Raw genomic sequence first — 16,027 nt, forward strand, 5'->3', positions numbered from 1 at the left:
GAAAGAGGAATTAAGAATACAATTCCATTTATAATTGTACCAAAAAGAATAAAATGTTAACCAAGAAATTCTAGGAAACAGTACTTACTATTTTTGATTTATACAGACAATAGCAAATTTTTTAAAAAAATCCATCATTTAATCCTGAGAGTAATCATATTTAAACATTTTTATCTCACTAGAAATATTTTTTAATTAAAGATAGAGAAACAAGCTGAAAAGTGATCTTTCAGCGACCCTTTTCACATAGAAACGTAACAGCTATATTTCTATAAAGCTATGGAGAGATGGAAACATTTCCAAATGATAGACTATTTTAGAGATCCTGTATTATTTCTTTTGCTTTCAACTGTGTTTCTCTATTCTACCCCTAAAGTTTACTTTAGTTTATTTTGTTTGAAAAAAATCTGAAATATATATTTTCCAATTTATATTTACTACAAATTCTCATTTGTGCATACTGAAGTTTATGTCTCACCTCTGCCACCACTGAAAAGCTATGAGACTTTGGGGAAGCTCCTTAAACTTTCTAAGTATCGGTTTACATAGTAACAATGGGGATAATAGTACTTGCCTCATAGTATGTGTGGCACACAGAGTAACTGTAAAATTAATCTCCTTTTAGAAATACCTACATGGGGGTGGTATGAAGTTCCTTCCTTTTCAGCCCTCTTCTCTGTCTCAGCTATTTTGTTTTATTTTCTTTTCAGGGAAAATAGAAGTAATCAGACAAGCAAGTCCATATGCTCACATCTCATCTGCCACTTAATTTCATTTGTACTCATATTCTGTCTTCCTATCTAAAGTAATCCCTCTCTTTATGCATCTTCTCTCATCTATCCATGGGTATTACTCTACCAAATGTCCCTTCCTTTTCCTAAGTCCATTTTAGCTTATTAGCTCATTTCTACCGTTAAACAGAAAGCTATTTCTCCACTAATGACAACAAACAAAACAAAGCACCTTCTCTTTCTTGACTCCAACCTGTCCTTCCAGCTACTGCCCTGTTTCCTTTGCGCCACTCCATAACAAAACTCTAATCCCTCTCCCCTAATTCTCATGAATAGACTCTACCTTACTGAACATTCCTTCTCTGTCTCTTCTGCTGAGTCTTACTCCTTTCCACCACTTCTAAAGGTTGGAATGCCCCAGGGTTCAATCTCTCCTCTTCTCTGTGCTCACATTCTAGATGATTTCTACTGGTTTCATAGCTTAAATATAATCTATAGCCTGACAACTCCTAAATTTATGCCTCCATCTGGCTTACTCCCTTGAACTGGGACTCATATACTAAACTGCCAACTCAATAAGTTCAACTGGATATCTAGAAATCGTATCAAACTTCACATGTTGGCCCAAACTCTTGAATCCCTTCCCTGCAAACCTGCTGCTCCTTTAGTTTCCCCTGTTTAAACTAATGACAATTCCGTAATTCCAGTTGTTTAGACCAAAAATATTGGGCATCATCTTTTTACCCTTCATTTTTTTTTTCTGACACTCTATATCCGATGTTTAAGAAAATTCTGCCAGTCCATCCAGAATTCAACCATTCCTTGCCATCTGCATTGCTATTATTGGGGAACACCATCAAAAAGATGTTTACTGCCAAATGACCCATGAGTCGGACGTAGGGACTCAAAGGCTCCTTATTCCCTCCTTTTGGAATATAGATTCTACTTGCCTTTCCTGCTTTCAGAGGCTGCTCCAAGAACAGTCTTGAGACAGTGATGGGATACTGAAAACACCTGTATAAGATACGTGGCTGCATCCAGTTAAGGCTTCTTATATAAAGTTTTAAGATCTGGTGGGCAGGTGCAGAGATCCATTTGTCTTGCTGCCCCCCAAGACAAGCCTCATTGAATTTAAGTTCCATTTACTTAAACTTTCACCTACAAACGTGGAGTGGCCTGCTTCTTTCTTTGTTTCTCCTTGCCCTCTGAATACAAATGCCAGTTTCAGATGTTACCAGGGAAATTCCCAAGAGGACTGCAAATCAACAGCTAGCTACTACCCTGTTCCAAGCCACCATCATTTTTTTTTTTGCCTAAATTATTGCTTTTTGTAACTGATTTCCCTGTTGTCCCACTTCACTAATCTCAACACAACAGGCAGTGTGAGCGCTTTAAAAGATAAGTCAGATAATATCCCTCCTCTGCTTAAAAACCTTCAATGTTTATCTTATATTAGAGTAAAAACAAGTCCTTAAAGACATACATGACCTGGCTGTGATTCCCCATACTTCTCTGATTCTTGACTCTTAGCACTTTCCTCCTCATTCACTCAGCCCTGGTTCACTTGTCTCTTTGCATTTCCTCTAAATGCCAAACATGATGCCAGCCTTAGGGCTTCCACATCTTTTCTTTCAGATATCCACATGGCTCTCTCCCTTCTTTGTTTCAGGTCTCTGTTTGAGTATCAGCTTATCAAGGGAACCTGCCCTGACACCCTATTAAAAGAGCAATCATCATCCCATCCAAGCTAGGCATTTCCTATTCTCCTTACCCTACTTTATATTTCTTCATAGCACTTATCACAAATTGACATTTTGAGTTCATCTGTTTACTCCCAGAATGCAAGCCACAGATGAAGTCAGAAATCAGTAACAAAAGGAAAACTGGAAAATCCACAGATTTCTGGAAATTAAATAACACACTCAAATAACCAATAGATCAAAGAAATTAAAAGAAAAATTAGAAGATACCTATAGATAAATGGAAATAAAAACACGACATGCCAAAACAGTGCTAAGAAAGAAATTGAGAGCTACAAATAAATGCTTATACCAAAAAACAAGAAAGATCTCAAATCAACAACCTAACTTTGTAACTTCAGGAATTAGAATAAGAAAACAAATTAAATCTAAAGCTAATGGAAGGAAATAATAAAGATTATATCAGAGATCAACAAAACAGAGAAGAGAGGAAATCAATGAAATCAAAATTTTCTTTTTTGAAAGTATCAACAAAATTAACAAGCTGTTAGCTAGATGAATTCAGACAAAAAAGAGACTCAAATTAGGAAAATCAAAGATGAAAGTGAGGCCATTATGACTGATTCTATAAAAATAAAAAGAATTATAAGATTACTATGAAAATTGTATTCCACCAAATTGGAAAACTTAAATGAAATAGACAAATTCCTAAAAGTAAAAATCTACCAGGATTAAGTCACAAAGAAACAGAAAATCTGAATACACCTGTAACTATTAAAGGAGAATGAATAAATAATTTAAAAATTTCTCAACAAAAAAGAGCTTTGGATCTGATGGATTCACTGGTGAATTCTACTAAACATTTAAAAAAGAACTAGTACCATTCCTTTTCAAACTTTTCCAAAAAACTGAAAAGAAAGACACACTTCCTAACTTATTCTTTGAGGTTAGGCATGACACCAATGCCAAAGCCTGACAAGGACACTAAAAGAGAACTATAGATGAGAAATCTATAGATGATATATAGAGAATATATTTCTATATCATATATAGATAGAAATACATATAATCATATATATCTATATTTATATATATAGATATGTATCTCTATATAAATTGATATATATCTATATATATAGAAAAATATATTTCTATATTTCTATAGAAATCTATAGAAAACTACAGATGAGAATTTTTTTCTTTTTTTTGGTTTATATTTTAATTCCTGTTGGTTAACATAGTGTTACACTGTTTTGAAGTGTACAATATAGTGATTCAACAATTCAATACATCACCCTGGTGCTTACCACCAGAAGCTCACTCCTTAAAGCCACCACATATCTAACCCATGCCTCACTCACCTCCGTTCTGATAACCATCAGTTTGTTCTCTATAGTTAAGCGTCTGTTTCCAGGTTTCTTTTTTTCCTTTGCTTGTTTTGTTTCTTAAATTACACATATGAGTGAAATCATGGTATTTGTCTTTTCCTGATTGGCTTATTTCGATTAGCATTATACTCTAGCTCTATTCATGTTATTGCAAATGACGAGATTTCATTCTTCTTTATGGCTGAATAATATTCCTCTGTGTGTGTGTGTGTGTGTGTGTGTGTGCGCACGCGCACACGTGTGGATGCACACACACACAAGTGCATACCATTTCTTTATCCATTCCTTTATCCATTCATCAATCAATGGACACTTGGAATGCTTCCGTATCTTCACTATTATAAATAATGCTGCTGTAACACAGGGATGCAAGTATCCCTTTGAATTAGTATTTTTGTATTTTTTGGGTAAATACCCAGTAGTAACATTGCTGGATCATAAGATAGATTTTTAACTTTTTGAGGAACCTCGATACTGTTTTCCACAGTATCTGTAGCAGTATTTATTCCCACCAACACTGTAAGGGTTCCCCTTTCTCTACATCTTAGCCAACATCTGTTTTTACGTTGTTGATTTTAGCCCTTCTGACAGGTGTGAGGTGATTTCTCATTGTAGTTTTGATTTCCAAGTCTCTGATAAATTATGATGATCATCTTTTTATGTGTCCATTTGCCATCTTTTTTGGAGGAATGTCTGTTCATGCTGCCTTTTTTTTTAACTGGATTATTTGCTTTTTGGGTGTTAGTTGTATAAGCGTTTTATATATTTTGGATACTATGCCTTTGTCAGATATGTCATTTGTCATTATCTTCTGCCATTCTGAAGCTGCCTTTTAGTTTTGTTGATTGTTTTCCTTCTCTCAAAATAAAAATGCAGAAGCTTTTTATTTTGATTTAGTCCCAGTAGTTTATTTTTGCTTTTGTTTTCCTTGCCTCAGGAGACATACTTAGAAAGATGTTATGGCCAATGTCAAAGAAGTTACTGCCTGTGTCCTCTTCTAGAATTTTTATGGTCTTTAAGTCTTTAATCTGTTTTGAATTTAGTTTTGTGTATAGTGTAAGAAAGGGGTCCAGTTTCTTTCTCTTGCATCCTTCTGTTTAGTTTTCCCAACACCATTCATTGAAAAGACAGTCCTTTTCCCATTGGATATTCCTACCTGCTTTGCTGAACATTAACCGGCCATATAATTTGTGCATTTATTTCTGGCTTTTCTAAACTGTTTCATTGATCTATGTGTCTCTTTTCGTGCCAGTACAATAAATACTATTTTGATTACTACAGCTCTGTAATACAACTTGAAGTCCAAAATTGTGATGCCTCCAGCTTTGCTTTCCTTTTACAAGATTGCTTTGGCTATTCAGGATCTTTTGCGGTTCCATGCAAATTTTAGGATTGTCAGTTCTTGGTCTATTAAAAAAAAATGCCGTTGATATTTTGATAGAGATTGCATTAAATCTGTAGATTGTGAATTTGGGTGGTACAGACATTTTAACAATATTTGTTCTTCCAATTCTTGAGCATGGAATGTCTTTCCATTTCTTTGTGTCTTCTTCAATTTCTTTCACCACTGTTTTTTAATAGATTTGCATACACATCTTTTATCTTTTTGGTTACACTTATTTCTAGTTGCTAGAAATAGGTTCTAGGTTGCTTATTATTTTGGGTGCAAATATAAATGGGATTTATTCCTTAATTTTCCTTTCTGCTGCTTCATTATTGGTGTATAGAAATGCTACAGACTTCTGTACACTGATTTTGTATCCTATGACTCTAGTAAATTTGTGTATCAGTTCAAGCAATCTTTTGGTGGAGTCTTTCTGGCTTTCTATAGAGAGTATTATGTCATCTGCAAATAGTGAAAGTTTTACTTCTTCCTTGATGATTTGTATGCCTTTTATTTTTTGTTTTCTGACCTTTATGGCTAGGACTTTCGGAACTATGTTTAATAAAAGTGGTGAGAGGGGACATCGTTCCCTTCTTCCTGATCTTAGGAGAAAAGCTCTGTTTTTCCCCATCTAAGGATGGTGTTAAAAAAAAAGTGGGGGGGATGATGTCAGCTGTGGGTCTTTAATGTATGGCCTTTATTATGTTGAGGTATGTTCCCATAAACCTACTTTGTTGAAGGTTTTTTATCATGAATGGATGCTGTACTTTGTCAAATGCTTTTTTGCATCTATTAGAAAGATCACATGGTTCTTATTCTTTCTTTTACTGATGCGATCAATTTGCAAATACTGAACTACCACTGTATCCAGGAATAAATTCCACTTGATTGTGGTGAATGATTTTTTTAATGTATTATTGATTTGGTTTGCTAGCATTTGTTCAGGAATTTTGCATCTATTTTCATCAGGGATACTGGCCTATAGTTCTCTTTTTTAGTGGTATCTTTGGTTTTGGTATCAGGATAATGTTGGGCGCCTCACAGAATGAATGTGAAAGTTTTCCTTTCTTTTCTCTGTCTTGGAATAGTTTAGGTAGAATAGTAACTCTTTAAATATTTGGTCAAATTCACCTGTGAAGCCATCTTGTCCTGGAGTTTTGTTTGTTGGGGGAATTTTTGGTTACTCATTCAATTCTTGCTGGTTATGAGCCTGTTCAAATTTTTTATTTTCTTCTGTTTCAGTTTTGGTAGCTTATAGGTTTCTAGGAATTTATCCACTTCTAGGCTGTCCAATTTGTTGGCATATAGTTTTTCATAATATTCTCTTTTAACTGTTTGTACATCTGTAGTATTGGCTGTTATTTCTCTTCTCTCATTTGTGATTTTGTTTGAGTTCTTTCTCTTTCTTTCTTGGTAAGTCTGCCTAAATGTTAACTAATTTTATTGATTTTTGTTCAAAGAAACAGCTCCTGCTTTCAATGATCTGTTTTTTGTGTTGTTTTGTTTTGTTTTAGTTTCTATATCATTTATTTTGGTTCCAATCTTTATCCTATTCTTCCTTCTTCTGGTTTTAGATTTTTATTGTTCTTTTTCTCATTTTCTTAGATGTAAAGTTAGGCTGTTTATTTGAGACTTTTCTTGCTTTTTAAGGTAGGCTTATATTGCTATAAACATCTCTCTTAGAACTGGTTTTGTTGCATCCTAAAGGTTTGGACTCCTGTGTTTTCCTTTTCATTTGTTTCCATGTATTTTTTTTTAATATCTTCTTTGATCTCCTTGTTAACCAAGTCATTGTTTAGTAGCATGTTATTCAATCTCCATGTATTAGTGTTTTAAGATTTTCTCTTATGGTTGCCTTCTAGTTTCACAGCATTGTGGTCAGAAAAGACACATGGTAGAACTTTGATCTTCTTGAGTTTGTTCAGGTTTGTTTTGTGGGCTAATATGGTATTTCTTCTGGAAAACATTCCATATGCATTTGAAAAGAATGTATATTTTGCTGTTTTAGGATGGAATATTCTGAATAATCTGTTAAATACCATCTGGTCCAGAGTGTCCTTCAAAACCAAATGGTTTCCTTGTTGATTTTCTGTTTAGATGACCTGTCTATTGATGTAAGTGGGGCGTTGAAGTCCCCTACTGTTATTGTATTATCAATTAATCCTTTATGTTTATTATTAACTGTTTTATGTATCTGGGTGCTCCTATGATGGATGCCTAAAAATTTACAGTTCTTGTATCTTCTTGTTGGATTGTCCCCTTTATCACCATATAATATCCTCCCTTGTCTCTTGTTATGGTATTTTTAGTCACTTAGTTTTTTTTTTTTTTTTTTACAGTCTTTGTTTTAAAGTCTAGCTTGTGCAATATATTAGAACTCCAGCTTTCTTTTGAGATTGATTTGCATGACAAATGTTTCTTCAGCTCCCCACTTTCAGTCTGCAGGTGTCTTCTGGTCTGAAATGAGTCTCTTGCAGGCAGCATATAGATGGATCTTGTTTTTTTATCCATTATGTCATTCTATCTCTTCCGACTGGAACATTTAGTCTATTTACACCCAGCGTAATTACTGATAGTATGTATTTACTGTTATTTTATCACTTGTTTTTCCTGATACTTTTTTGGTCTCTCTTATATGTTTGGCTGATTTTCTTTAGTAATATATTCGGATTTCTTTCTCTTTATTCTTTGCATGTTTATTAGTGGCTTTTTATATATGGTTACCATTAGTGTTGTATATAATCTTCTGCATATAGCAGTCTATATTAACTTGACAGTGATTTAAGTTTGAACCCATTTGTTTCTCCTCTGTTATATTTTATATTCTTTCGTGAGTTTCCTGATTTTTTTTTCAACAGAAACACTCTTACTGCTTTTGTGTTTTCATTCCTTTATACTGTCACTTTTGGTTTCTCCTTTCCACTTGAAGTGTCCCCTTTAATATTTCTTGCAGAGCTGACTTAGTGGTCAACAACTCCTTCAGTTTTTGTTTGTCTGGGCAACTTTTTAATCTTTCCTTCTATTCTGAATGATTGCCTTGCTGCAGAGTGTTCTTGGCTGCAGATTCTCCCCATTTATCATTCTAAATATATCATGCCCCTCCTCTACAGTTTTCAAAGTTTCTGCTGAAAAATCTCCTGGTCTTAGCTTTTATTTATTTTTTTTTATTTTTTTTTAATTTTAATTTTTATTTTTTTTAAAGATTTTATTTATTTATTTGTCAGAGAGAGAGAGAGCAAGAGTGAGCACAGGCAGATAGAGTGGCAGGCAGAGGCAGAGGGAGAAGCAGGCTCCCCGCTGAGCAAGGAGCCCGATGTGGGGCTCGATCCTAGGACTCCGGGATCATGACCTGAGCTGAAGGCAGAGGCTTTAACCCACTGAGCCACCCAGGCACCCTGGTCTTAGCTTTTAAGATTTTTAAAAACTTAAAAAATTTTATTTATTTTTTTAATTATTTTTAACATATAATGTACTATTTGTTTGAGGGGTACAGGTCTGTGATTCATTAGTCTTACACAACACATAGTGCTCCCCACAACACATACCCTCCCCAAAGTCCGTCACCCAGCCACCCCATCCCTCCCAGCAACCCTCAGTCTGTTTCCTGAGACTAAGAATCTTTTATGGTTTGTCACCCTCTCTGGTTTCATCTTTTTTCATTTTTCCCTCACTTCCCCTATAATCCTTTGTCTTGTTTCTCAAATTCCACAGATCAGTGAGATCATATGATCACTGTCTTTCTCTGATTGACTCATTTCACTTAGCAAAATACCTTCTAGTTCCATCCATGTCATTGCAAATAGCAAGATTTCATTTTTTGGTGGCTGCATAATATTCCATTATATACCACATCTTCTTTATCCATTCATCTGTCGATGGACATGTGGGCTCTTTCCATAGTTTGGCTATTGTGGACATTGCTGCTATCAACATTGGGATGCAGGTGCCCCTTTGAATTACATTTGTATCTTTGGGGTAAATACCCACTAGTGCAATTGTTGGGTCATAGGGTAGCTCTATTTTCAACTTTCTGAGGCACCTCTGTACTGTTTTCCAGAGTGGCTACACCAGCTTGCATTTCCAGCAGCAGTGCAATAGGGTTCCCTTTTCTCTGCATCCTCGCCAATATCTGTAGCCATTCTGACTGGCATGAGATGGTATCTCATTGTGGTTTTGTTTTTTTTTTTAAATGCCATTGGAATCTTTTTTTTTAAGATTTTATTTATTTGACAGACAGAGACCACAAGTAGGCAGAGAGGCAGAGAGAGAGGGGGAAGCAGGCTCCCTGCTGAGCAGAGAGCCCGATGCGGGGCTCGATCCCAGGACCCTGAGATCATGACCCCAGCTGAAGGCAGAGGCCTAACCCACTGAGCCACCCAGGCGCCCCCTCATTGTGGTTTTGATTTGTATTTCCCTGATGCCTAGTGATGTTGAGCACTTTCTCATGTGTCTGTTGGCCATATGGATGTTTTTGCTGCAGAAATGTCTGTTCATGTCTTTTGCCCATTTCCTGATTGGATTATTTGCTCCTTGTTTGATAAATTCTTTATAGATTTTGGATTCTAGCACTTTATCTGATAAGACATTTGCAAAGATCTTCTCCCATTCTGTCCACTGTCTTGTCAACTGTTTCCTTTGCTGTGCAAAAGCTTTTTATCTTGATGAAGTCCCAACAGTTCATTTTTGCCCTGCTTCCCTCGCCTTTGGTGATGTGTCTAGGAAGAAACTGCTGCCTCTGAGGTCGAAGAGGTTGCTGCCTGCATTCTCCTCTAGGATTTTGATGGATTTCCGTCTCACACTGAGGTATTTCATCCATTTTGACTTTATTTTTGTGTATGGTGTAAGGAAACGGTCCAGTTTCACTCTTCTGCATATGGCTGTCCAATGTTCCCAGCGCTATTTGTTGAAGAGACTCTCTTTTGTCCATTGGATATTCTTTCCTGCTTTGTGGAAGATTAGTTGACCATACAGTTGAGGGTCCATTTCTGGGTTCTCTTTTCTGTTCCATTGATCTATGTGTCTGTTTTTGTGCCAGTACCCTACTGTCTTGATTACAGATTTATAATAGAACTTGAAGTCCAAGATTGTGACGCCACAGTTTTAGTTTTCCTTTTCAATATTCCTCTGGCTATTAGGGGGTCCTTCTTGGTTCCATACAAATTTACTGAATTTCTGTATGAACTCCAAAGAATTTTTTCCTTTATTACTGTATGTTGCCAATTTAATTACAATATGTCTTAGTGTGGATCTGCTTTTGTTGATTTTGATGGGAGTTCTCTGTACTTCCTGGATTTGGTTATCTGTTTCCTTCCCCAGGTTACAGAAGTCACCTTTTATTTCTTCAAATAAATTTTCTGTCCACTTTTCTCTCTCTTCTTCTTCTGGGACTCCTATAATACAAATGTTAGTATGTTTGATGGAGCCACTGAGTTCCCTAAGTCTATTCTTGTTTTGTGTAATTCTTTTTTCTTTTATTCAGCTTGATTGCTTTCCATTGCTCTGTCTTCAAGGTCACTAATTTATTCCCTTGCTTCTTTCATCCTGCTATATTCCATCAAGTGTATTTCTCATTTCATTCATTAAGCCCTTTATCTCTGCTATGTTATTCCTTTTCTTTTTACAATTTTATTTTTAATTAATCTGTATACTCAATGTGGAGCCCCAACTTGCAAGATCAAGAGTGTAATGCTCTACTGACTGAGCCAGTCAGGTGCCCCTCTATATTATTCCCTAATTCTGTGTTAAGGGTCTCACTCATGTCTTCCACTCTTTTCTCAAGTCTAGTGAGTGTTCTTATGATCATTGCTTTAAATTCTTGAGATATCAGGCATGTTCCTTATATCTGTTTGGCTTAGATCTCTGGCTGTGGCCTTATCCTGCTTTCATCTGGGATAAATTTCTCTATCTCATTTTGTCTGCCTCTCTGTGTCTGTTTCTCTCTGTTAAGAAAGTCACCTAGGTCATCTGCTCTTAAAAGAAGTGACTTCATGAAGAGGCAGTTCTGGAGTCCCTTGAAGTGCAGTGCCCCCTGTTAAACAGAACCTGGCACTTTAGGGGAGTATCCTACGTGTGTTGCTTACATCCTGTTGTTATGTCTGAGTCACTTTTCCTTTCAGTGCAGCCATCTGCACTGACCCTCTTGCCTGTTGTGGTATGTGCTTACTATCTGGTGTTAGTGGGACTCAGGCAGACCAGTTCTGAGGGGGCATGCCCACCAAGGAACTTGGGAGTGGAGTACTGGTGTTAGCTAAATTGCACTGGGCCACTAGTCCTATGCCAGATCTCCCAAAATGCTGTAGCTGCTGGGGATGTGAAGCTCGTGGAGAGCATACGACAATGGCTGGGCATGGCCTGCAGCAGCAGGTATGACAAGGGAACAGAATGCAAGCTGAGGACAAAGCAGAAGCTGACATCCCACACCACCCACCCTCCCATGGATCCTCAGGCACTCCTGGCTGGCCTAAGGCCAAGGAAAGGAAGGATAGTTAACCTATAGAGATCACAATCTTGTAAGACCTGACTCTCCCTCAGTTTACAAATGTCTTAGAAATCTATAAGAACAAAGCATTTCTATCAATAACCTAGCTTCAAGAAGGACATGTAGATATAATTTAATGTTCTTATAATCTACAGCCCATTAACAGACACTTGAAGCAGGCAGAGTAAAAATGTTCCTCCAGGAAGTTCCCAACTATCTTCAGGTTAATGCCTTGCTACAGGGAAAAACCTTAACTTGACAATGACAAGGCCTCCAGTATCCTGTGAGTCTTAACATAGGAAAATCCTTTTGAAACCTCCCGTTTTCCTTACCTGCCCCAAACACATAGTATATAATCAGCCACCCCTCACATCCCTAGGGCAGCAGCTCTTTCTGCCCACTGGTCCTGTCACCGTACTTTAATAAAGACCATTTTGCACCAAAGATGTCTGAAGAATTATTTCTTGGTCATTGGCTCCAGACTCCAACCCACTGAACCTCACCTATATTCCAAAACCCCATCAGGTGTACACCCAGAATCTGGGTGGGGCACACACGCAGCTTTAACAAAATTTGCTCTGCGCCCCAGGTCCAGGCTACAAATATCTGTGCAGCCTCCTCTCCCACAGGGAGTTTATGGTTATGCTGGGGGCTGGGGGAGGAAAATGGTACCTGCCAGTTCCCTCATTTTCAAAGAAGTCCACCAATATGCTCTGAAAACAGTATGAACAAATATTTCTCCTGTTTGCCCATGGCATTGTGTAAACTGCCAATTTTATGTTGCCTCTCCGCACAGGCTGCGCTCTCTTTAAGGGCAGGGACCCAGCTATCACTTTCCCTCCTGGCTCACCCAGAGCTGTGTCAGCTTTTAAAGACTTTTAAAGTTACAAGTTCCAATTGCCACTGCTTTTACAAACTCATAGAATTTAGCTCCTCTGGTTTTTAAAGCCAAACATTACGGGGATTAGTTTTCCCATATGAGTTTCCTTGTACAAATGCCTGTTTCCCTGTCCTCTCCATGCACACAGCTCCCTTTCTCCTGCTAGCAGTCTCCCCCTGCCTTTCTGGCCTCCTAATCTTTCAGATGCAGCTTCTCTATATTTGGTTGTAGAGTTTGTTCTGCCAGTCTTCAGACTGCTCTCTGGTTTAATGACTGGATGTGGATGATATCTAGTTGTAAACATGGGGCAGTGTACGCTTAGGGTCTACCCTCTCTGCCATCTTCCCATGCTCCCCCAGATAAGATAGTGATCTGGGTAAACAAAATATAAGCAAATCAAATTCTGTAGCATATTGAAAGGATTATGACTATGACCAAATGAGATTTATTCCTAGAATGCAAGGATAGTCCAACATATGAAAATTGATTGTCATATGCTACATTAAAATAATAAAGTGAAGAGACCACATGCTTATCTCAACTGCAGAAAAATAATGACAAAATTCAACATCTTTCCATGATAAAAATACTCAGCAAACTGAGAATAGAAGGAAACTAACCCAGCGTAAGAAAAGCCATACAAGAAAAATGCATAGTGAACATCACACTCAATGGAGAAAGACCTTTTCCTTCTAAGTTTGGGAACAAGGCAAGGATGCTCACTTTTACTACTTCTATTCAACACTGTACTGAAAGTTCTAAACCAAGCATTAGTCAAGAAAAAAGAAAAGGCATCCAAATAGCAAAGAAAAAAAATAAATCTCTCTTTACAGATGACATGATCTTATTACATAGAAAACCTCAAAGATTCCACATAAAAATTGTTATAAGTAGTAAATGAGTTCAGCAAGTAGCAGAATACAAAGTCAACACACAAGAATCAGTTGCATTTCTATACAGTAATCAATCTGAAAAGCAACTTGAAACAATTCTGTTTTTAATATCATCAAAAAGAATAAAATACTTTGGAATTAATCAAGGATGTGAAAGACTTGTACAATGAAAACTACAAAACACTGGAGGAGTAATTAAAGATGACTAAATAAATGAAAACACATCCCATATTCATGGATTGGAAGACTTATATTTTGAAGATGTCAATACTACCCAAATTGTTCCACAGATTCAATGCAATCCTTACCAAAATCCCAATGGTATTTGTTATGGAATAGAAAAACATCCTAAAATTCATATGGCATCTCAAGGGACCTCAAACAGCCAAAATGGTCTTGAAAAATAAAAAACAAAGCGGGAGTGCTCAAATTACTTGGTTTCAAAACTTAAACTACTAAACTTTCTAATTATTTCTTGGGAATGACACTAAAGGCACAGGCAACAACTATAAACAAAATAAAAAGAAACTGGACTTCATGGAAAATTTTAAAAATTGTTCATCAAAGGCACTATCAACAACACAGAAAGGTAATACACAGAATGGAAGAAAATTTTGCAAATAATATACCCAGTAAGGCATTAGTAGCCAGAATATACAGAAAATTCCTAAAAATCAACAACAAAAAAAAATCAATAAGCTAATTCAAAAATGGGCAAAAGACTTGAATAGTCATTTCTCCAAAGATACACAAATAACTAATAAGCACATCATTAGGTAAATACAAATCAAAAGCACAACAATATACCACCTAGTATTCATTAGGATGGCTACTATAAGAAACAAACAAAATAACAAACGTTGGTAAGGATTAGGAGAAACTGGGATCCTTATGTATTGTTGGTGGGAATGGAAAACTGTATAGACACTGTGGAAAAGGCTATGGTGGTTCTTTAAAAAATTAAAAAAATTAGAATTACCATATGATCCAGCAAGTCCACTTCTAAGTATAAACCAAAAGAACTGAGAGCAGTATCTTGAAGAGATATCTTCACACCCATGTTTACAGCAACATTATTTGTAATAGCTGAAACATGAAAACTACTCATGTGTCCACTAGCAGATGAATGAGGAAGCAAAAGGTAGGTATACGCATGCAATGAAATACCACAGAGCCTTAAAAAGGAAGGAAATTCTGACATATGTTACAATTTGGATGAACCCTGAAAATATGCTAAGTGAAATAAGACAGTCACAAAACCACAAATATTGTATATTATACGAAGTAATTAAGAGTAGTCAAATCATATAGACAGACATTAGAATGGTGACTGTCAGGGGCTGGGGAGGAGAGAGAATGGGGAGTTAGTTATTTAATAAGTATAGAGTTTCAGTTTTATAAGAGGAAGAGTTCAGGAGATAGATGGGAGTTAAGAATAACATTCATTATGAATGTATGTATTACCAATGAACTATACACCTAAAACTAGTTAAGAGGGTAAATTTTGTTTGTGCATTTTACCACAATAGAAAAAAACTGGAAAAAAAGAGAAGGAATGTAAGCCACAGAGCATGGTTTTATTTAATCAATACTACATTTTCAGGGCTTAGGAAGTACCTTGCAGGGACTCAAAAATATCTCCTGAAATATAAATCAATGGAACATTACAAAATGATTCCAGGACATCTCCCCATAATCATAAATTAAGAGCCCTAAAATAGGTAAAACAGATTATAAATCTCTAATTACCTGTTTCTTTGAAAAGCTTTCATCAACTTTGGTTCCCATGGCAGCAATTCATTTAAAAGGCGTATCAACGTACCATGCAATTCTTTTACTGCTTGCCTCCGATGATACCATTTGCCCTAAAAACACAATGTTAAAATAAATCCTTTAGATTTAATCTAAAAGTCAATGTCAGGCCTTATTTTCTGAGTAAAACACAAAATGAAATGCCAATACCCATCAAATGAGTATGTCTTCTTTAGAAGGCTATAAAGGAGAAAAATGTCTTGTAATAAATCTTATTTGTAATAGTTTAGAGATTCTCAATTCTATTTGGAGAAATCTAAAACCTATTTAATCAAACAAGGAGACAATTTTTTGAAGTTTTTAATTGGGTCAATTATAAATATTTTAATAAATTATTTACTAAATACATGTAAAAATATAAACATATATATAAATTCACTAAATATGTAACTGATATGGCTCACTTCTGTAAAGTTTTTGTAATTATCCCAGAGTGGGGAAAAAGAGAAAAAAGGATTGTTACATTTAAAATCAGTCTTAACAAACTTCCTCAGGAAGTTTCCTCAGGAAATTTTATAATTATTGTACTTTAAAATGTTTCCAGCACAGACAAGGAGATAAATGGTCATAATTTTCAATACTATAATGCTATAGCTACAGTAAGAGCTAATAATTACTGACACCCCCTTTCCATTTGCTGAGTATTAGCCTAAGTATTTCATTCACGTTTCTATATCTACACCTATATCTAGAGGGGGAAAGGGAGGGAGGGAAGAAGTGGGAGGAAAGTGAGGAAGAGGGGAGGGAGGAAGTGGTTCTAT

General features: G+C 36.2%; 1 protein-coding gene across 7 annotated transcripts in view; it reads right to left on the minus strand.

Annotated features, from left to right (window-relative positions):
• The window catches only part of KIAA2026 (KIAA2026 ortholog), a 142,947-nt gene that overhangs the window by 7,673 nt on the left and 119,247 nt on the right, over positions 1-16,027 (minus strand). For all 7 annotated transcript variants that reach the window (XM_047701239.1, XM_047701241.1, XM_047701238.1 and 4 more), the window contains one exon: positions 15,204-15,319. In XM_047701239.1, coding sequence (XP_047557195.1) covers positions 15,204-15,319 — 116 coding nt within the window. The remainder of the gene's footprint in view (positions 1-15,203; positions 15,320-16,027) is intronic.

This window comes from Lutra lutra, chromosome 13, assembly GCF_902655055.1.
Source record: "Lutra lutra chromosome 13, mLutLut1.2, whole genome shotgun sequence".
Taxonomy (NCBI): domain Eukaryota; kingdom Metazoa; phylum Chordata; class Mammalia; order Carnivora; family Mustelidae; genus Lutra; species Lutra lutra.